At 46.1% G+C, this 23226-nt stretch overlaps 2 protein-coding genes across 2 annotated transcripts in view; both read left to right on the top strand.

Annotated features, from left to right (window-relative positions):
* The window catches only part of LOC133136214 (transcriptional activator GLI3-like), a 58564-nt gene extending 40965 nt beyond the window's left edge, over positions 1 to 17599 (top strand). The window contains exons 8-14 of the mRNA XM_061253507.1: positions 804 to 917; positions 3590 to 3739; positions 7594 to 7743; positions 8499 to 8663; positions 9463 to 9777; positions 11363 to 11687; positions 12156 to 17599. Coding sequence (XP_061109491.1) covers positions 804 to 917; positions 3590 to 3739; positions 7594 to 7743; positions 8499 to 8663; positions 9463 to 9777; positions 11363 to 11687; positions 12156 to 14344 — 3408 coding nt within the window. The 3' untranslated portion in view covers positions 14345 to 17599. The remainder of the gene's footprint in view (positions 1 to 803; positions 918 to 3589; positions 3740 to 7593; positions 7744 to 8498; positions 8664 to 9462; positions 9778 to 11362; positions 11688 to 12155) is intronic.
* A 2703-nt stretch (positions 17600 to 20302) lies between these two features.
* LOC133137545 (uncharacterized) lies at positions 20303 to 23207 on the top strand. The gene is made up of 6 exons (XM_061255876.1): positions 20303 to 20447; positions 20707 to 20758; positions 20872 to 20897; positions 21355 to 21426; positions 21549 to 21694; positions 22076 to 23207. The coding sequence occupies exons 1-6, from the start codon at positions 20412 to 20414 to the stop codon at positions 23205 to 23207; spliced, it is 1464 nt and encodes a 487-aa protein (XP_061111860.1). The 5' UTR covers positions 20303 to 20411.
* The last annotated feature ends 19 nt before the right edge of the window (positions 23208 to 23226 follow it).

The raw sequence follows: 23226 nt of genomic DNA, 5'->3' as shown, positions 1-23226 counted from the left end.
CGAAAAATTCAAAATCAAAAAATGCCACGAGCAATTCATTCATGACTGGCGTTTCAAATGTGAAACAAATCAATCGACGAGATGAAACCAGAAGAAATTTGGAAAAATCTGTTACAATTTTTCCTTGGTATCAAATGATTGAAATGTATTCTAAAATATATTTTTGCCAACATGATGTCCAAGATGTTATGCCTTGAGCTTTCCATAGTCTCTGTAGCCTTCCATATACATTGCTAACAAAGAACAGTACCATAAAAACACTTCAAAATCTCCTGTGGCTAGTCACATGCCTCATTGTACTAACTGTGAGCTTACCCAGATGTCTTAAATGTTTCTGGGGTCTTGTGTGTGTGTGTGTCTGTGTGTGCATATGTTTGTCTGTGTGTGTCCGTGTGTGTGTGTGTGTCTGTGTGTGTCTGTGTGTGTGTGTGTCTGTGTGCATATGTTTGTCTGTGTGTGTCCATGTATGTGTGTGTGTGTGTGTCTGCGTATGTTTGTCTGTGTGTGTGCGTATGTTTGTCTGTGTATGTATGTTTGTGTGTTTGTGTGTGTGTGTGTTTGTCTGTCTGTGCATGTGTGTGCTCTGTGTGCATATGTTTGTCTGTGCGTGTCCATGTATGTGTGTGTGTGTGTGTGTGTGTGTGTGTGTGAGTATGTTTGTCTGTGTGTGTGCGTATGTTTGTCTGTGTATGTTTGTGTGTGTGTGTGTGTTTGTGTGTGTGTGTGTGCGTATGTTTGTCTGTGTGTGTGTGTGTGTGTGTGTGTGCATATGTATGTGTGTGTGTGTGTGTGTGCGTGCACAGAATAAGCCCACGAGTGAGTCTGCAGTCAGCAGCACAGGAGACCCCATGCACCACAAGCGCTCAAAGACCCGGCCTGAGGAGGAGCCCCCCAGCCCAGAGCCAGGAGTCCTGCAGGTAGGAACCCGCCTCTCACCATAAACCTGCCTCTCACCGTGAACCTGCCTCACCATAAACCTGTCTCTCACCGTGAACCTGTCTCTCACCATAAACCTGTCTCTCACCGTGAACCTGTCTCTCACCATAAACCTGTCTCTCACCATAAACCTGTCTCACTGTAAACCTGTCTCTCACCATAAACCTGTCTCTCACCATAAACCCATCTCACTGTAAACCTGTCTCACTGTAAACCTGTCTCTCACCATAAACCTGTCTCTCACCGTAAACCTGTCTCTCACCATAAACCTGTCTCTCACCATAAACCCGTCTCTCACCATAAACCTGTCTCTCACCCTAAACCTGTCTCTCACCATAAACCCGTCTCTCACCATAAACCTGTCTCACTGTAAACCTGTCTCTCACCATAAACCTGTCTCACTGTAAACCTGTCTCTCACCATAAACCTGTCTCTCACCGTAAACCTGTCTCTCACCGTAAACCTGTCTCTCACCATAAACCTGTCTCTCACCATAAACCCGTCTCTCACCGTAAACCTGTCTCTCACCATAAACCCGTCTCTCACCCTAAACCCGTCTCTCACCATAAACCTGTCTCTCACCCTAAACCTGTCTCTCACCATAAACCCGTCTCTCACCATAAACCTGTCTCACTGTAAACCTGTCTCTCACCATAAACCTGTCTCACTGTAAACCTGTCTCTCACCATAAACCTGTCTCTCACCGTAAACCTGTCTCTCACCGTAAACCTGTCTCTCACCATAAACCTGTCTCTCACCATAAACCCGTCTCTCACCGTAAACCTGTCTCTCACCATAAACCCGTCTCTCACCCTAAACCTGTCTCTCACCCTAAACCTGTCTCTCACCGTAAACCTGTCTCTCACCGTGAACCTGTCTCTCACCGTGAACCTGTCTCTCACCATAAACCTGTCTCTCACCATAAACTTGTCTCACTGTAAACCTGTCTCTCACCTTAAACCTGTCTCTCACCGTAAACTTGTCTCTCACCGTAAACCTGTCTCTTCACTGTAAACCTGTCTCTCACCATAAACCTGTCTCTCACCCTAAACCTGTCTCTCACCATAAACCCGTCTCTCACCATAAACCTGTCTCTCTCTGTCCCTGTCCCTCATCGCTCTGGACACATCTCCTTCATCTCCCATGGCCAAAATACTATACTTTTGGTTCTTTGAATAACTCACTCACTTATTCACACACACACACACACACACTCACTCACACACTCAATCGCCCACTTTTACACGCACACACACACTCACTCACACACACACTCACACACTCACTCACACACTCACACACACACTCACACACTCACTCACACACACACTCACACACACACACGCACTCTCTCACTTTTGTTAAATGTTTTGTCCCTTTCCCATTCTGATCCCCTTAATTATACGTTATAAGGAGAGAAGTCTCACAGATCATATGAGAAAGTGGAAGAAAAGCTCAAAATGAACATGAACTTTCTCTCTCTCTCTCTCTCTCTCTCTCTCTATCCCTTTCTTTTCTCACTTAAAACCTTTGGCTCACCGCTCGGCCTCCAAAGCGCAGAGGCCTGTCAGCTCTAATGTGAAACGAATGTGCTGAAGAGACCCTGAACATCTTAGTTTCAGCTGGGACAGGCCGGGGGCTCTGTGCCGTAACAGCAGTCATCACTCATACGGCTGCTGCGTGTGTGTGTGTGTGTGTGTGTGTGTTTCTGTGTGAGTGTGCGCGCCTATGTGTGCACGTGTGTTTGTGGACGACATACAATACTGTACCTCACCCTTTTACGTAGCGCCGGAGCAATGTCCCTTCACACCGTCCGCATGCAACCTCCCCTACGGAGCTGTGACCCTTGACCCCTGACCCCGCACGGCAACAAGAGCTTTATTACCTGCAGCTGTAGCCTCCATCCCGCACAAGCCCCTCCCCCCAGCCTCCCTCACACATTTCAGCCTGACGTTTATACAGTATATGTCACGGATAACGGAACGACCCACACGCGCAGAAGAGATGGGGGAGGCACGTGTGGCCTGTACCAGAAGGTCTATTGTTTTTTAACCCTGTGTGTTCGTTTGTTCTCTACATTTGCAGAGCTCCCTGTGAAAGGCCTAGTGAACCCACCAGCCATAAACGTATTTCTGGTTGAATAAAATTTTAGGTCATACATTTTTGTTTAAACAACAATGCCTACACCAGGACTGCCCAACCCTGTTCCTGGAGATCTATTGTGTTGTAGATGTTCACTCCAACCCTAACAAAACACACCTCATTCAACAGCTACTGCAGGGCTGCCCAACCCTGTTCCTGGAGGTCTACCATCCTGTAGGTTTTCAGTCTAACCCTAACAAAGCACACCTCATTCAACAGCTACTACAGGGCTGCCCAACCCTGTTCCTGGAGGTCTACCATCCTGTAGGTTTTCAGTCCAACCCGAACAAAGCACACCTCATTCAACAGCTAGTGTAGAGCTTCCCGACACTGTTCCTGGAGATCTACCGTGTTGTAGGTTTTCAGTCCAACCCTAACAAAGCACACCTCACTTAATAGCTAGAGATCTGGTTGAGCTGGTAATTAGCAGATTACGGTGTGCCACACCGGGGTTGAGACGGAGCTGTAGCTGGAGGTGAGCGGTAATGGCGGTATGCTCCTGCAGGCCCAGGAGGACCAGGAGGACCAGGGCGCCATGCTGGTGAAGGAGGAGGGGGAGCAGGAGGAGAAGCAGGAGGCCGAGGCCGAGGCCGTCTATGAGACCAACTGCCACTGGGAGGCCTGCCGCAGGGAGTTCGACACCCAGGAGCAGCTGGTGCACGTGAGTGTGCATGCAGGGAACGGGGACTGTGTGTGTGTGTGTGTGTGTGTGTGTGTGTGTGTGTGTGTGAGAGTGTGTGTGTGTGTGCGTGTGTGTGTGTGAGTGTGTGTGTGTGTGTGTGTGTGTGTGTGTGTGTGAGTTTGTGTGTGTATGCAGATGTGTGTGTGTGTGTGTATGTGTGTGTGTGAGTGTGTCTGTGTGTGAGTTTGTGTGTGCATGCAGATGTGTGTGTGTGTGTGTGTGTGTGTATGTGTGTGTATGCATGTACGTGTGCATGGCCTTGCTGTTCCAATACTTTAGGAGGGGACTGTATACACCCAAACCATACACGTGCACACAAACATGCAGAAACACACACATGCGTATACCATACTCAGTACTCAAAACCCTACACATATCACACACTCACACAGACACACACACACACAGACACACATTCACACATAGCTGTCTCGTGTTGATATGGCATTTATAAACGCGGGCTACACCTCTGCTGAGGCCTAGGGGGCGCTCCGCTCACACCGTTAGCCCTTTAAAAGCGCGCTGATCCCTACTTTACTCTGTTCCCCCTCCCACGGAGCCGGGCTTCACCTGGGAGGTATCAAAGAGACAGAATTTACACAGCACTATTCTCACAATGGACTTTTCCCCTCCATGATATACAGCGCACGGCCTATTGTTTTATGGATCGCCGAAGTCAAAGCCCTGTGTTGTTTAAAGCTCGTGCAGACGAGTTTCCTGGATCTCGTCTGAGGGCCTTGGCCCGGCGAATGTTCCGTTTGCAGCTCCAGATGAGGCAGTAGAGGGTAATGGATTTACCCGCTTGGGGCTTTTGAAAAGCCAGATGACTGTACGCTGCCTCGTGGTATGCTCTGCGACTGTGTCTGGTGCAGAGCTGTGTGAGAGTGAGAATGCTTGTTTGGAAGCACTGGGTGTAGGTTCAAGCAGTGCTGGTGATGGTGGTAACACTAGTCCTGTTCATACATAGGCCACCCGCAGAAGCAGTTTTAGCAGGCCGGAAGTTCAATAGCGCATTTTTAGTCCCTCCATCCACAGACAGATAAACTATAATCAAATTCATTAAGTATGATAGCAGAGCCTCCACCTTAATCTATTTAAAAAGGAACAAATTCAAATGTAAGCAGCAGATGAGTTCATAATTATCTCTCTATGCCTCTATCACCAGCTCCCTGTGGCTGAATTCTGGGTTTTATTGGTGGGTTATTTTGTGAGGGGGAACCAAGCCCCCAGCCTGGACTCTGTGTCCCTGTATGTGTCCTCCAAAGACATCCTGTTCGAGAAAAAATTTGTCATTTTTCTGTGGGGCAAACTAATTCTCCTGCTCTCACAGATAAATAATCTGTCTGTTTTACTGTACCAAGAGTTTTAGTCAAGTTATTGCTTGCTTGAAAAGTGAAATTGTCTTACCCTATTGGCAAATCTTGAAAGGAGTCAAACTGTCTTGCCTCATTGGCAATATTTCTGTCTTATTTATCAAAAAAATAGACATGATGTTTTAAGTCTAAATATAAGACTAAGCTACTTGTTAAGATTATTCATTTCTTTTTTGGTGGTTCTCAGTGTATGTGCCTCCACTGAATTTGCGGTAGAAGGAATAAGTTGTGACTGCAGCACCCTGCCCCCTGTTCGGGGTCGTAGGTAAAATGGATTAGGCACGGATTAGGATTACTCATATCATCTGTCTGGAACGCACTGACCTGGGACGAAGTGCCTTCCCTAAATTACACATTCCACTTTTAACCCCTCAGTCACCCCTTCCCCCCCCCCTTTCCTTTTCTCTTTTTTCTTTGTCACTCATCACTCTCTTTATCTCTTTTATCAAGGACTTCTGGATCCACATCACAGAAGAGAATGAGATTTCTGGTCTGTGTTGGATAAAACCAACTACACTATTGCCTTTTGAAGTTTATCTGGTAAACAGACTGCTGTGCTGTGTGGCATTTTCCAGTTTTCAGCCAGTACAAACCTTATAAACGCAACAAGCGTAAACAAAATGCATTGCAAATACTAATATGCATTCATTAGTATTGCATTAGTATCCCTTTCAGGAACATGACTGTGTTCTGTGTGGGGGATTACATTACAGTTATTTAACCTACGCTTTTATCCAAAGCGACTTCCAGTTGATTAGACTAAGCAGGGGACAATCTGTCGGGTTAATGGCCTTGCTCAAGGGCCCAACAGCTGCACTGATCTCATTGTGGCTACACTGGGGCTTGAACCATTGACCTTCAGGGTCCCAGTCATGTACTTTAGCCACTCGGTTTTCTGTGAGAGACAATCTCTTTCAGTATATCTTCTGTGAGGGAGTCTCTGAGCTGTTTAGTTCCCCTTCCCTTCATAACCTTTTTATCAATCTGCACAAAAGCAGACGTAGTGCTATAGGCGAGCTGCCATTTTGGCTGTCTGGACTGAACTCTCGATCACCCCATGGCCCCGCCCCCACCCCTCCGAGATTAAAGGTTGCCACGGCAGCAAAACTGTCAGAGGCCCATTGCGATGGGGTGGGTGCCAGATGTGATGGGAAGTGACAGAGCTTTCAGCTGAACTCCTGCTGAAGCCAGACACTGAGGACCCAGGCTCCCACCTCATGCCTGTGCACAGGGCATCCAAGGGAAGGGAAGAGGCAAGAAAGAAAGAAAGAAAGAGAAAGGGAAGAGAAAGGAAGAAAAGAGAAAGAATGAAAATGGGAGAGAAAGGAAGAAAGGAGAAAGAATGAGAATGGGAGAGCAAAGAAGAAAATATGAGGAAATGTGAAAGAAATTGAAAGAACGAAAAAATAAAGAGAAAGAAAAGACAGGGAAAGAATGAGAAATAAATAAATGCGTTTATCTCGTCCAATCAGCCCCGCTGCTTAATCTTTGCCTCTAGTGAAGAGTGAATGGACTCGGTTTGGCTCTCGTCGCTGTTTGGCTCTTCATTGTTCTTGCGGTTCTGTGAGGGACTACCTCTTTGGCAGTTTCCCTTGTCAGTGTGCCCTGTCAGTGTTTAGTGGAAGATCTGCCCGGTTCAGATCATTGGGTAGATTCAGTGAAAGGGTAATTCTGATATTTTCGCCACCTGCGATGTGGCACAGATGTTCCATCAGTCTCAACGCAGGTTACTATGACCGCTGTACTTGAGAGTGAACACTAAAGCATGCTCTGCTAATTTAATCTTGATTTCTTGGAGCCAGAGTGAGACATTTAAGAACATTCTAATCACATATTTATGATCTTTACACCTCATATGGTATTATTGTATTAATGGGGCTCCGCAGATTTGAAGCTAGATTGTGAACAGTGGAGCCGTCCAGCATGATTTCACAATCCGTGAGTTTATACTGTGGCAGGTTAACCTGGATTTGCAGTGTGGAGAACTAAATCTCACTCCTAATACACAACTCATTAGCGTCTCTGTTGCACTACACCCCCTTGTGGTACTGTTTTGATATTACAGTTGCCCAGAATCAACAAAGTCAGATCTTTCTCTCATCAACTAGCTATCATAGAAAAATAACACATATTTTAATATGGCCAACAACATGAACACTGCTTTACAAAATAGAAGTGTTTACTGACTTATTCACTGTGTGTGTTCTGAGTGTAATGGTGTCTGTGTGTCTGTACTGAGTGTGGCAGTGTGTTTTTGTACTGGCTGAGTGTGATGGTGTGTTCTGAGTGTAATGGTGTGTGCTGAGTGTGTGTGTGTGTGTATGTGTGTGTGTGTGTGTGCTGAGTGTGACGTGTGTCTATTCTCGCTGAGTGTGTTTTTGATGGTGTGTTTTCTGAATGAGTGTGATGGAGTGTGTTCTGAGTGTAATGGTGTGTGTGTGTGTGTGTGTTCTCCTACAGCACATCAATAACGAGCACATCCACGGGGAGAGGAAGGAGTTTGTGTGCCGGTGGGAGGAGTGTTCTCGTGAGCAGAAGCCCTTTAAGGCGCAGTACATGCTGGTGGTGCACATGCGCAGACACACCGGGGAGAAGCCGCACAAGTGCACGGTGAGGCCTGTACCCCTGCCACGCCCTGTCCTGCCCCACCCGAACCGCCCTGATCAGCCCCTACCCGGCCCAGCCAGGTGTACTGCTCCACTCTGGCCAGCCACACCCTGTCCTGCCCTGTTCAACCTCTCCCTGTCCCCCCCTCCCCCTACCCCTGCCACGCCCTGTCTACACACCGCTCCACCCTGCCCCGGTCCGTCCACCTATGACTGTGTAACAACTCCGACCCCCTCACTCAGCCATGGCCTGTTCCGCCCCGTGAATGACCTTCATTAACGGGCCAGTGTTCCGTAAGACCACTAGCCACCATTTTGGGAGCGAGGAGCATGCAGCTGTTTGAAGGTGTCGAACTGTGGTCAAATCCAAAGGACTTCCTGATGAAAGCTCAGGACCATCAGCAGTTCTCTCACAAGGGCTACAAATGAGGCCCTTTCTTTCAACAGCATAGTCATATGTGAACAATTTAAAGCTGTTATGGATTTCACTACATGATTTTGACATTTTATATTAAGAAGTTGAACCAAGTGCCAATACATGGATGTATTTTATGAAAACCTAATGTGCCTGCAGTGCCTCTAAGTATAACATGCCAAACCATTTATAGAGCATGTCAAAATATTTCGTGTTGATCTGAAAAGTATTGATTTGTCACAATTTTATGCCTGTGTTTTTTTGAACACCATGTGGAATGATAGGTGAGGAGATGTGTATACAATGGGATATAATATTTTTGATATATTTGTGTTGTCACGCAGTTTGAGGGCTGTGTGAAGGCTTACTCTCGGCTGGAGAACCTGAAGACTCACCTGCGATCTCACACCGGGGAGAAGCCCTACGTCTGTGAGCACGAGGCCTGCAACAAGGCCTTCTCCAACGCCTCCGACCGCGCCAAGCACCAGAACCGCACACACTCCAACGAGGTACGGACACAGTGACCGCACCAGAACCGCACACACTCCAACGAGGTACGGACACAGTGACCGCACCAGAACCGCACACACTCCAACGAGGTACGGACACAGTGACCGCACCAGAACCGCACACACTCCAACGAGGTACGCACACAGTGACCAGAGCACAACCGCTCACACTCCAACAAGGTAGAGACACAATGACCGCACCAGAACCGCACACATTCGAATGAGGTACGGACACGGTGACTGCAACACAACCACACACACTCCAACAAGGTGCAGATACAGTGATCGCAACACAACCGCACACACTCCAACAAGGTGCAGATACAGTGATCGCAACACAACCGCACACACTCCAACAAGGTGCAGGGACAGTGACCACAGCACAACCATACGCACTCCAATGAGGTATGGGCCAGACCAAGGTCAATTACGTCATTTTGTTTTGAATTCAAATACTTTTCTATGCTTTACTGAACTTGTCTGGTGTATGGGAACCTATGAAATACTCTCAAAAAGTGCAAACCCTGCCTTCTGGTCCTCCTGGTTGGCTCAGTTGCACCAGGCAAGATCAATTGAGCACAAAGAAATATTTCAATCCAAAACAATTGCGTTATGACCCAGGTCTGCTCCTGACACAGTGACCGCACCAGAACCGCACACACTCCAACGAGGCAGCTGTCCTCTGTTCCTGTAATAAACCCGCCACCCTCACGTTGAAACTCCTGCCATGCCAGTGCTCAGCCCACCAGCACCACCAGAGCTGAATGAACCCCCCCGCCCTCCCGTTCTCCTCCCGCAGAAGCCCTACATCTGCAAGATCCCGGGCTGCACCAAGCGCTACACGGACCCCAGCTCCCTGCGCAAGCACGTGAAGACCGTGCACGGTCCCGAGGCACACGTCACCAAAAAACGAGGCGATGCCCCACCCCGCCCCCCGGTGCAGCCCCGGGGCCCCCACCCCCGCCCCCCAGTGCAGCCCCAGGACCTCAGCAGCCACAACCAAGGCAGGCCCCCGGGGCAGATTCCCCGAGGGGCGGTCCCTGAGCAAGGGGACCACAACCACGTCACCTCTAAGGATGCCTATCTGAGGGCCGTGAAGACGGAGCAACCTGCGGTACGTCCTCCAGCGGCCTGTAGCGTACGGCCTGTAGCGTAGTGGTTAAGGTACATGACTGGGACCCGCAAGGTCGGCGGTTCTAATCCCGGTGTAGCCATAATAAGATCTGCACAGCCATTGGGACCTTGAACAAGGCCCTTAACCCTGCATTGCTCCAGGGGAGGATTGTCTCCTGCTTAGTCTAACCAACTGTACGTCGCTCTGGATAAGAGCGTCTATGTAATGTAATGTAATGTACACACACCCGCCCATCAGAAGTGGCATATCCTATGACTCCAGCAGCTGTGCCATGTTCTAGAGGGCACAAATATGGAGCTGTAACTATCGATGATGAGTTTGTTTGTGACTAAGCAATTCCAGGACAGACTGCCCTCATTAACTCAATGAAAGAACAAAACGACTCCCCAGGAGTGATGGCATAGTGTTTGTTTACTGCTATGTCGTCTCTGCAAGTAGTCACTGGCCAAAAAACCTACTCTTCAAAGGGTTAAGGCCATTTTATAGTCCAGTGACATGGCGTCGCTGTGACTGGTGATGTGCAATTGAGGCAGAATGTTTTGTGATTTCAGTCGAGCGATGCACTGTTGCTGGACTATAAACTGGCCTTATTGTTACCATTTTTTTTTTATTCCAAATATTTTTGCCCTGACTAAAACTGTCCCATTAGTACTGGCATCCATATCCATGCTATGGGACAACACCTACAGTAAAATATGTTTTTTCTTATCAATCAGGTAAATCCCTAATTACAAGCATTTGACATGTTAAGCTGCATGTTAGCTGGGGCATGGATGTTATCACAGTGTGTTTTGAGACCAAACAGAGTGCTTTGTAAGGGTGTTGTTATGTTCTTTTTAATTTAACGAGTTGTTATGTTCTTTAGTCAGAATCCTGCAAAAATGAATTCCTCTGGTCATTGTTCTCACTGGTCTAGTCCCGCAGTTCATGGAGAGCTTTTGTTTTACATAAACAACCCAATTAGGAACTTGTCTGCCGCCAGTCCAAAACAAAGTCACTGTCTGTCCTCTTAAGTTTCAAAAGCAGCACAAACAATTCATATTTCTAGGCCACATATTTGATTATGTCATTCTGCTGGCTGGACATCTCAGGCCAAATTCCAAGTCTTGGAGAAACCGTCTGTTAATCAGCTGGAAGAGTTTCTATCAGTAGGGGGGCACACCATATGAATGTCATTTGCAATATTTATTTGCATTATTTAGCAAAAAGTTCAATAATATTCACATTTATGGGGATACTCAGTCCTCTTTTACCACAAGTAACGAATTGAAACTGATAAATTGTAACATTTTTCATTACTTTACTCAACATGATCTGTTTGTGGGGTTCAGGGTATGACACAAATCATGAATTATTTAAAGTTCTCATATGTTGGCAGTAGATGTCATCCCAACATCATACTGTGTGCTGGTAGCTTTAGATTTCAGAGGCCTCTCACATTGACAATGTTGGTCACTCGGTGTCAGTCATCCGGTGTAAATGGTAAATGGTTGGCATTTATATAGCGCCTTTATCCAAAGCGCTGTACAATTGATGCTTCTCATTCACCCACGTCTCTGTCCAGGCACCTCCGCCAGGCCCTGGCGGTCGGTCGACCCACAGCAGTGGCCAGTCCCCCCTCAGCGCCCGTTCCAGTGGCGAGGTCCAGCTCGCCGTGAGGTGGTGCCCCGTGGGCGAAGAGGAGGAGGAGGAGGGCGGTGAAGAAGCTCCCATAATGGACTCCACCGTGTCCACCGGCACCCTGGCCCTGCGGGGCCGTGGGAACGTGGCCCCCCTGCGGTGGGTGGAGCACATCAAGATGGAGCGGCTGAAGCAGGTGAACGGCAGCCTGCCCCTCCTGAGCCCCACAGCGCCCCCCGGAGGCCCCGCCCTGCCGCCAATCCCTGCAGGTGAGGCCCGCTTCCTTTTGGGGCACTCATGGGTCAGCTTATTGTCTGTTTCTGAGACACTTAGAAATAAAGGTACAAAAAGTGTTAATTTATTTACTTGGAAAACATACTCATTTGATCCCAAATAGAACATTAGTGTACTTTCAAGGTGTAATTGAGAAATCTGATCCTTGGAAGAACAAAAATGTACCTCCACTGTCACTTTATTTCTGAGAGGGGAGGATTATGCCTTCCGAACCTGTGATGTGTGATTAAAATTATATCATAATTGCAATGAGAAGTACCCACAGTAACAACCTGCTTTCCTTGTGAAATCTTATGTAACGTATTTAGGCCTATATATCGATAAAGTGCTGAACAAGGGTCAGATTTCCCCTTTTCATATCATAACCTTACCCGTCACGAGGCAAACCTGACCACATATCAGCACTCTGACAGTCACTTATGGAAATATCTTCTCTTGTCCAGGAAGAGGCAGCTACGGGGGAGTGTCCCTGCGGGCAGAGCTGTCGGGGCCGGACGTGACGGTGCTGAGCCTGCTGAAGGACCGCCGGGACAGCGGGGGCAGCGCAATAAGCTCGGCCTACCGCAGCGCCAGCCGCCGCTCCTCCGGCATCTCGCCCTGCTTCTCCAGCCGCCGCTCCAGCCAGGCCTCCCAGCCCGAGGCGGGCCGCCAGAGCCACCCGCGACGCCACAACCTCAGCGCCGCCGACTCCTACGACCCCATCTCCACCGACGCCTCGCGCCGCTCCAGCGAGGCCAGCCAGTGCGGGGGAGGCGGGCGGGACGGGGGCACCCTCACCCTGACCGCCGCCCAGCACTACCACCTGAAGGCCAGGTACGCAGCCGCGACGGGAGGTGCTCCCCCCACACCGCTGCCCAGCATGGAGCGTATGAGCCTGAAGACGCGCATGGCCATGATGGGGGACTGCCAGGACGCCGCTCACCATTCGCTGCCCCCGCTGGCTGGGAGGACTCATCGCGGTAGCTTTGGGAGAAGTGGGACCTGTGGGGCATTCCCTCAAGAGGTTCTCGGTAATTCCCTGAGAAGGGCCAGTGACCCGGTCCGGACTCAAAACCAGGACTCCCTCAACCTGCCCCAGGTGCAGCGTTTCAGCAGCCTCCACAACCTGCACCCCCAGCCCCCACGCCAAGCCCACTGCCCCCCCATGGATAGGAGGGGTCTGAACCTGCAGGGGTACATGCGCTTCGACAGGAACCCCCAGACGGGCCCTCTCTCGGCCCATCCGGCCAGTATCAGGGAACACACGGAAATGGAGGCCCTCGCAGTCAAGCAGAGAGCAGGGGTCCCTCTGCTCGATGAGGAGGATATGCTACCGGACGACGTGGTGCAGTACCTCGCTTCTCAGGGCCGGGGTGGGATGTACGGAAAAAACTCTGCCGGTACGTCTGGGAGCGGGAACCATAATGGTACGTCTCTCCTGCTAGGCACCACATTGGGTCGGTTGTACCAAAGCTCGGATCAGCGGGCGCAGGGTGGCAACTCCGGCATGGAGGCCATGCCCTTACAGTGGAACGAGGTGAGCTCAGGGAGTGCAGACAGGTCCCCATGCGCGCAACCCGCTCGCAGCCCTTTCGGCACGTTTGGCAACATGAAGGTCCAGCAGCAGCTACCGCTAATGCCCATGGAGGTCCAGCATCCCTATGCCCACCTACAGAACAACAATGTCCAGCAGGCGAACAACGACAGGGGTTTGACTGATCACTGCAGTGGTCCGCGAAAAGAGGAAGTTATCCTGAATCCGTGCAGAGGCACCTCGATCGAGGTGGATGTCAGCATTTCCCATGAGATTCAAAGGAGCCATCCGTCAATGCACCAAGTAGCTCAGGCCACTGTTTCCCAAGTGCCCGTGGGGTTGATGCGGTCAGCCTGCCGAGGTCCGCCGCCTTTCGCCAAACTTCAAGCCAGCTTTCAGGAGAACCACCGGTCATCCTACAGCAACCCATTACCCCCAGAGACTGGATCAGAGGACCCCGCCCCAAACCTCCATTTTGAGGGAGCAGGCACCCAGCAGCAGCCCAGTGGCAGCTACAGGATCTCAGCCAGACAGCAGGGCTACCCGATCGTGAGGAGTAACGGTGGCAACCCCCTCCTCAGTCAGCAGCAGGGATTGAGCCTAGCGGGAGTGAGGGGCGGGAGTGCGACTGCCAGCTTGCTCAGCAGCCAGGTGAGGCTGGAGATGATGGACCACCCCCAGGCTGGTCCCTTCACCTCAACCCAGGTGCAGTCGGGCTTTCCCAGCCAGGCTTTCCATGACCTCCAAACCTCTGCCTCCCAATTGTCCCCCTTCCCCAACTTGCACGCCACCATCCCACCCGCCCCCTCTAGCAACCCTGCGCTGCTTTCTCCGGGGACTGGCCAGGTAACTAGCACTGCAGATGATGCCGCAGGCACTGTGAATGCCATGGCACTCGATGTTGATGATGGGTACGACCACGGTAGTCTGATTTCGGAGGTCCTGAGCCCCCGTCTGTTTCAGAACCTCTCCCGGACTTCGTCCCACCTCACCGCTCCCCATGTCTCTATGGCCGTACACAGTGTACCTGCTGGAGTAAGCAACATGGCCATCAGCGACATGAACTCTCTACTGACCACTCTTGCACAGGAAAGCCAGTTTCTTGCCGCAATGCAATAGGTGCTGTGTAGATTGAACATTTCCAGAAAAGGGAAAGTTGAATGGAAAAAGGAAAATATTTTTGTTGTTGTTGTTTATCCTAATCCACTGAACGCATGGGGTGTACAAGACCTGTGTACTTCCATTTGGAATGGAATTAATTTCCTGGCCCTTATTTTATATTGTTTTATAATAAGAAATTGAAGATGGTCCTTCAACCAAGTTAGACTGAAGCAGAGCTCTGCAATGTTGCTGTTTACTTGCCAAAAATATTGGCATGAATGTCTAAATGCATTTCATATCCAGGCCAAATTTAAACTGGCTTTGTGCTTTGCCAGTACCTTGAAGGACAGGGACTTATCCTCATGTCAACAAGGTAAACGGGTAATAAATTGCATTCAGATCATCCCAATATAATGTTTATTTTAATTGCCATGCATCAAACCAAAGTTTTCATTATAAACATTGAGTCCTCCAGGTAAATCTGTTTTTCTGGCCATTCCAAGGATATACAATAGTTTTTTTTTATTATTATTTCAAGTTTTTTTAAATTTTGATTATAGTCCACTGGCACTAATCTGTGAGTAAGAAATAGGAGAGGACAATAAGTTCAGATAAGAACTTTAAATGCTTCATGAAAAATGCTTGGAGGACAAATCTGTTCTCTTTGAGTTGAATATTATAGTTCATTCTTATATGAAGATAACCTTTCTGCTGTTTTCATGCACTTATAAATATTCACTGCACATGTGCAGACTAGGAAAAAGCAGCAATAGGACACCTATTAAGGTTATGCACCACCGAAAACACATCTTTGGTGTTCCAGGTTATTTAAGAGGTACATACTTCAATTATCATGAGGTATGGACATGAAAAGGTACATTTCAACAAAATATATCAATTTGGCAAAATTACAAATGATAACATTTTTGTAGCAGTCCATAATCTGAACCAAGTAAGATTATTCCAGGACTCCCTCAACCTGCATATATATAAATATAGGATTTCAGAATCTATATAAGATATGTTTGAAGATTGTTTAGAGCCATTTTTTTAATAACTAGAAGTTAGAACTAATAGATCATGAAGAAAAATTATGACAATTCAGGCTCTAACAATGAGGTTTGTGATGCTGTACCTGCCCCTAAAGCTTATAACAAGAAAATAATCGGCTCTCCTGGCTAATAACACTGGAGTATGGAGTAAAGGTTTGCAAAGTGTCATGATGATTGTGCACTGAGAAAAATGGCCCTCCTGATCTTGTAATATCGTCCAAAGGTTTTTGAGAAAAACTTATCCAAAGATAAAAATGGTAAATAACTATACAAATTAAACCAGACGTTTGGTGTAATCATACAAAAGGTGGTATTATCCTGAAAGTTGAATAGTTGAGGGATCAGTAAACAAAAAAAGGTCAATTTGACTGAAAATTTGATTTTATTCAGTAGAACAGAACCTTAAAGGTGCATGCCATGTATATTATGTTTGTGCAAAAATGTTATAGTCCAAACCTGCCTCCAGTATCTTATTGTTCAAATTAAAGTGACTGAAAGTAATCCAGTCTCATTGTTATGAATGGTGTCACATTAAAGATGGCTTAATTAAAACTAATCAGCTGCTGATGCTTGATCCTTTGTAAAACTGGCAAGCAATCACATCTAGACATGAGGGAATTCAGGAAAAATATTTGTAAAATGATTTGTAAAAACTCCTCTATTTGTTGCTCACAGGCCACTTCCATTGTATCTTATTAATAATGGTCAATTTGCTGTGTTTGCACCATTTGAATATGTACATGTATTTTTACTTCACTTGCATTTTTTGTAATATGCTTAATTCTTGATTATAAAATATTTTCTATGATTTTTATACATGCAATTTATACAGTATGAATTTAAACTTTGACATGCATTCTTGCAAGACTACATTACCCAGTGGGCACCTTGAATATCATATTTTATGTACTGTACAATGCAGTGTGTATGTACTTTTGGACAGTTGGTACAATTTCTGCTCTTTTGGCTCTGTAGTCCAGCACATTGGGTTTGAAATGAAACAATAAATGTGAGGTTAAAGTGCAGACTGTCCCCTTCAATCTGAGGGTATTTACATCCATAGTGGGTTATGCATGTAGGAATCACACCTCTTTTTATACATAGTACAAGTAATGGGACGGTTGGCTTCTCAGCTGCTTCTGAATAATCAGGTGTATTCAATTGCTTACTTAGTGCAGGTATAAGAATGCTTTCAGTATCTATGCCTTTGACAGTCAAGGAAGCCATTATGAGGTTGAGAAATCAAAGTAAACTGTCAAGAGACAATGGCTAAACAATAGGCTTTCCAAAATAAACTGGTTGGGACACTGCATATGCAGATATGGACTGCAGATCTGAGGTAGGCCTTTTTTTAATCAGCTCCACAGATCATTAAACCATTGTCACAGAAGATTTAGATTGGAGTTGGAGAAGCAGTCTGGTTACACCCATTACAAATGCACTGCAAGCTTTTTGATTGCAGGAGAGACCATGTTTTAAGTACTTTTGGACTTATTATTGTAGATTTACCACCCTAATGGAAAAAGTAAATACATTGAAATATATGGCCAAGTGTATTGCACACATTATCAAGTATGACATATTAGAATAGATAATGGAATGCTTGCATACCTGAATACAATTCTTATTTTGTGAAATATAGCCTATATTTCAATATGACAATATGTTCTGCATACTTTTACATATGCAATCATAATACTGAAATACAATCATTTGTCATCTGTGTCTCACTGCATTTTTAAGCATTATGTGCCTATTGTAATGACATGAAAAGATCATGACGTGTATGCCTTACCTTTTCTCTCATAACTTGGAACAAAATGAATATTTCACAGTAAAGTTTTAAAACTTAGTGGCCTGAGAAACATCAAACATCAAAATCATACTTTAGCTTTTTTTTTTTTTTTAAACATATTGAGTGTTTGTGGAAAGAGAGAATTTTGGCATTCCATAGGCTGCATTTATTTTTTTCCAGTTCTGTTTATGAAGGGCACAGCTTTAGAATAGCAGTTTTTTGTTTTTCTGCCTTTGTTGTTTTTGCCTCTGTGCTGTCCCATTAGTATGGCTAAGTGTGTTTTGAACAGGCCATGTGGACCAAGTGTTACTGGGATCCCGTGGGCCTGCACCAGGGAGACCAAAGCCTAAGCAATTGTCAATGGAAAACTCCTAGCTCTTTTATAACGGACATTTGTATGTTTTTAATAAAAAAAAGTAAATTATGTGTACTTGTATGCGCCGAGCTTGCAATCCACAGTCAGGATTCAATGAGAAATATAATTGTTGGTTAGTTAAAGCACACTGCCAATTTCTGACAAAAGAGGCTTAATTTTGTTAAAACGTGGCTGAACACAGTTTCAGCACCTTAAAATGACCCCCTCTGCTTGAAGACTCAACTCTATTGCAGGGAACAAGACTTAAAACAAAGGATGCAGTGCATCCATTTCATGGTGAAAACCTGAATGCAAATTTCTTTTCACTTCCTTGAAATTATATCAGATGGCACAAGGCAAAATTTCATAATGTGCCATCCGTAAGGCAGCCAAAGTTAAAGCCATTTCCAAATCCCCCCCATGGGGGGTCTGCCTGCCCTCCTTTTTAAACAAAAACAAGACACTAGAACACACCAAGTAGCGATGCTAATAGATTACAATTTAGTCATTTGCCAGATGTTTTTGGCCAAAAAGGACAAGTTCACTGCCACTGGGACCACAGCTCATTTATGCTGCACCTTGCTCCTGTGTTAAAACAGACGTGTCAATTGACCACTTTCAAAACACTTGTGTTCGTTTGAGTGAGAAACTCAGTCACACGGCGTGATCGTGGCTTTAGCTTTTAAATTTCACCTGAAATTCTGACAACTCTTTCTCACCAAACCCAGAAATGCCGCGCTTGTCCGGTGGGAGATAGGCGTGCCATCAGACACAGAATCGTTTCAGGATCACCGCCCTTAACCCGACACCCCTGTACCCACCACTCCTCCACAAGCAGTTTTTAGTTTGATTAACTGCAGTACGTGCTGCATTTGGCTTTCTGCCTCCTGCTGGCCATCTATAAACAGTACCATTTAAGGAAGCTACTGTATGTATAGTGGCCAAGTCATATCCTTAAAGAATATCCATCCATCCAATCCATTATCTGAACCCGCTTATCCTGAGCAGGGTCGCAGGGGGGCTGGAGCCTATCCCAGCGTACATTGGGCGAAAAGCAGGAATACACCTTGGACAGGTCGCCAGTCCATCACAGTCCTTAAAGAATATGACATCGGAATTCCAGGACACAAAGCAGGAAGTGACAACCCTTTAAACATAAAACGGTTAAGAGTGTGGCACTCTCACTCCCACGCGGCAATCAGGCCTGGGTCAAATACGTAATAGGGTTAAAATACATTTCTACACTTTACTGAGCTTATCTGGTGTATTGGAACCTATGAAATACTCTTATAAAGAGCCAGCCCAGCCTTCTGGCCCTCTTGGTGGGCTCAATTGCACCAGGCAAGATCAACTGAGCACAGGAAAGTATTTAAAAAAACAAACCAAAAAACGTATCTGGTTTGAGAGGAATCCTCCTGGGTGGCACATTTTGTTGTTGTTTGTCAGATTTTGTCATGCTCTTGTCAGGGTAGGGCCCCATCTAGTGCAGAGAAAATGTAATACCAATTTGACTGACGATAGTAATGGGACAGTCCATTGAAAAGGTATTATACATTTACGATTGCATAATCTTGCTATGAAACATGACAATAACATCTAAACAAAGAAGCAATCTATACAGTACGCCTGGAACATAATCTGGATAAAAATGTATTATCCATAGAGTAGTAGCCTAATAATGATTCGTCATTCCCCAGATAAAAGCTTGATCCAGAACAGCCTGCTAATTGCCCCAACTGGGATTATCCATAAAGCCTCACTATTCTAATTCTGGCACACATACTTTTAATATGTCCAGCTGTGTCTATGTAGCACAGATATGTGGATTTCCATGATACTGACTCTTGTAATTACTTTGTGTGCTTGAGTTACCATCAGGTGAAAGTTTACTTCAACCCTGCATTCAAATGAAATAATTTAAAGAAATTATGTAATATGTGTATGTTATGTATTTTAAGGCGCGCAGCACAAATATTGCACAATGAATCAAGTCATTCATCACAAAATATAGTCATATTTTCGGCACCCTCATGTCTTCCTTGAACATAATGAAAAATAAGGAGTGAATATCGTATAGACTATATGTGTACAGTTTTAATAGAAATGTTTAACTAAACAGAAAGACAACATGTTAGCTTGCTAGCAATGCTCTAGTTTTAAAGCATCCCCTTTCCATCCACGTGTTCTGCACAAAATTAAACAATCTTGATAACTAGCAAATAATACAAAATATTCTAAATTAATCATGAAGAAGTATTGCCTTTCCTCGGTTGCAGGATGCAGATAATGTCTATTATTTTTCCTGTGTATCAAAATAGGACAGCTGAATTGTCCATTTGTCTGAAAATGATAGCTTTAAGCAAGATTTCGCAGGCTCCAAACGGATTAACGTTACCATGGTATCGTGAAGCTGTTCTGTCTCATTTTAAGGATTCATAAGAAGGTATTACATGGTTCTGCGCAAAAACATAGGAGGAGCTAATGCTAAGTAATTGTATTTTATTTTTTAATGTGTTACGTTTTCAGAGTAGGGTTTCATGTGCAATCTCGCATTGCTTTTCAATTAGAGGTTGACTACGTTAATGTTTCATTGATAAATGTCAACGGCCTCCAAAATGAAAGGCACAAAACGGAGAAACCTGAGAAGTTTGAGGTATTAACTCTCCTTAGCTACGAGAGTGAGATGATTTGTTACTTGGAGACAGTATAATGGGGAGTTGAATGACCAGCCCATGGCTTGCTAGTTAGCTATCTAACATTAAAGCAGTCTTTGATGTGGAAAGCCTGACGGACCACGGCACATTGCCGGGGTACTATTGGTAGTACTCTCCATAACAAAGTGAAAGAGGCATGTTTTCTGCGTGATAGTTCGCACTCCCCAGAATGGAAGAAAGGAGAACAGTGTTGCCCAGCCCTTTGGTAAGTCCTCGGAAATCACTGATCAACTGGAAGGCTGATATATTTGACCAAAATGTAGCGCTAGTTTCTACAGTAATTTATAGCGAACTTGCGGTCCATGCCAAAGGTTCTGCAGCGTGCTGTTGTTACACTACCTCACTAGCTTGTTGGTTCAGGAGGCTAGCGGTGTTAGGCTACGTTAGCGTTAATTAACTTAGTTAAATGGTTTATTTAGCTCGCCAGTTGTATTCTGCCCAGCTAATGTTAGCAATCTTTTCAGTGGGATTATCAGTGGGAGAAACAAATTCCAACATTCACTGTACGACCGAGAGGTAAGTAGCAACGCAGTCTATATTGATATTTAATGAACAGAAAACAAAGTAATAAAGAAATACTTAGCAGTTAGGTCTGGTTTTAGCTTTGTTTTGTTTCCATGTCTGCACAGATGGCGTACTGGGACAAATAAATGGGGTAAGTTACTAGCCGTCATATGTCATGGGACTGTGGCAACAAAACCATAGCCAGATAGAGCTCAGTGCATATTCGTTGAATTATGAAACTTTGGAGTAAGCATAAGTGGGCAGAGCTATGACGTGCTTTCTGCAAACTGGTATTTTGGTGTGGTTTGAATACAACTTTTTAGTAAAATGTCGTATTACATTGAACATGAGCGATACAAAAATGATTCTCAAATGACAAGGGTGAATGTTTTACTGGTCTACACAAAAGTGTTGATTAGTTACACACACACCACATATTAAACTGACCAAAGGTACTTTTATGGGGGCAGATATGATATTAATCGATTTCCTGTTTTAACTAGTAGCATATATACTTAAAATGTTGTCAGTCACATTTCTTAACCCATCACTAATATCATGGATGTTATTAAGAGCTAAACATTTGTTTATATTGCTTGCCTTCTAAGGGGATCTGTCTGTCTCAGCTGATAGAAGAGCTGGATGAATTGAATTTGAGGAACAGAGAACCTACACCAAAGGTATTGAGGATATCATTTTCATGTATTTGGGTGGATTGCAGGGGAGATTAAATGCATTGTCATATAACTTGCTTCATGCATTTCATTTAGCTTCCTGTTGTTTCTTTATTTTCTTAATTCAGTTAAAGGACACTGTAGGAAAATGTGTAAATTCAGGACCAAAACTACCGCCACCAATTTCCAAGATATTTCTCCCAACGCTCAATTCAAAGTGTAATCTGAGCTCTGGATCAGCCACCTGTTGCAGCCCTCTGGATCCCACTTTGCTGTAAGTATATACCAGTTGTGTTGCATTGTGAGCAAGGTCTACTTTGTGGCTGTCATGCCCCTCTGGGGATATTCAAGTCATTAGTTGCTACAATGACCTCCTATTGGGTTTTGAAAAATAGCTTACACTTGCTTCCAAGGGCGTATATGACAGGTGGTTTACCACTGACCTGTTCGTGGTGACAATAGGAGAAGTAATGAACCTGTCATTAGCTTCTGGAACCAAACTGAAGCCATTCATGTCAACTAAATCCAGGAAATCTAGACCAATCCTGTTGCCAAAAACAACAACCTGATGCTGAACCAAACTGCGGACTCTTTGGCCTGACCTGTTTCTTTGGAACCATTATGGCTAATATTTGATGTCTACGTTTTCTTTCAGCAAGGGCCAACTTCAGAGAAACCAGCCAGACCTGAAATGCTACAAAGCCGTTCGGTCTTGGTCCCATCATCCCAAACGGAAGCATCTATGCATACCTAGAAGCAATCATGGAGACGGCGGTGATGCCGCTCCAAGTGAGAGACCCCTGAGAATAACTCCTGCTATGGTCACTCGCAACCATGGGCTGAGGGACAGGAGAAGGGGAGAAGGACAAGGAACCAGAAATGTGGTTTCCAGCTCTTACTGCCCGCCACCGAACAGGTTTGAATGTCCGGGGGCCGGAACAAGCAACAGTTCCTCGACTGGCCAGAGCAGCAGCAGCAGTCTGTTTTTGGACTTCCCCTCGGGCGACAGTGACAGCGACTTGTCGGACCAGGAAAGGACTAGCGTTACAGCCCAAGAGTGGGCGGCGCCGGTGGAGTTGGACCTGAGGCCGGAGCCGTTTGACAAGGACGATGACGCGGAGCCGAAAGAGGACCAGCTGTCCTATCCCGAGGTCCTCCCGGCACCTTTGAAGATACTGGACCTGGCGCAGAACCTGTTCAACCGGGCAGATTGGGAGAGGAGGCAGAGCCTGATCAGGCAGGACCCTTCCCTGTTTGTCATTGCCAGTCGCCTGGTAGAGATGGAGCGGATGCAGGCAGCCACCATTCTGAAGGAGAGAACTAAGGCTGGGAGGTCTCGATCAGTCACTGCCATCAGCCTTACGAGGAGCACCGCCCGGATAAGAAAGGTGGACTTCTTGGCATCCCAGCCTGAAATCTCGGTACCAGGACTGGAGCTGGGAGCGGAGTGCCCTTCCCTGCTGTACGGATTAGCTGACCTCACGCTTTCTGACACTGCAGTGGCTAGTCGCCGCTTGATAAAAACTGCCTGTGTTCCTTCAAAACAGGGTCACGATACGAGAGGTTCAAATGTCAACCCCACCCTGCCCAAACAGCCCCACTCCAACTCCGGTCGACTGAGCAAGACCAGCTTCCTCTCGGGCCGGTCAGCTCAAGGCACGTCGCTTAGTGCTGCACCGTCCTACAAAGTTGAGAGGCTAAAGAGCTCCAAGAACATGACCTCGAGGCTAAAGAGAAAGCCATCTTCCACAAGAAGGAAAACAACCAGGCCAGATCGAAAGCTATAATACAGTTAGTCATTTTCTC

Source organism: Conger conger, chromosome 9 (genome assembly GCF_963514075.1).
Source record: "Conger conger chromosome 9, fConCon1.1, whole genome shotgun sequence".
Lineage (NCBI taxonomy): Eukaryota > Metazoa > Chordata > Actinopteri > Anguilliformes > Congridae > Conger > Conger conger.
Note: the sequence above shows the minus strand (reverse complement) of the source record. Positions and strands in the feature narration are given on the sequence as shown.

Excerpts from the sequence above, each read along its gene's own strand:
- LOC133137545 (XM_061255876.1), top strand. The coding sequence starts at position 20,412 with ATGGAAGAAAGGAGAACAGTGTTGCCCAGCCCTTTG. Across the intron at positions 20,448-20,706 it reads CAGTGTTGCCCAGCCCTTTG|TGGGATTATCAGTGGGAGAA; the intron begins GTAAGTCCTCGG and ends CAATCTTTTCAG. Across the intron at positions 21,427-21,548 it reads ACAGAGAACCTACACCAAAG|TTAAAGGACACTGTAGGAAA; the intron begins GTATTGAGGATA and ends TTCTTAATTCAG.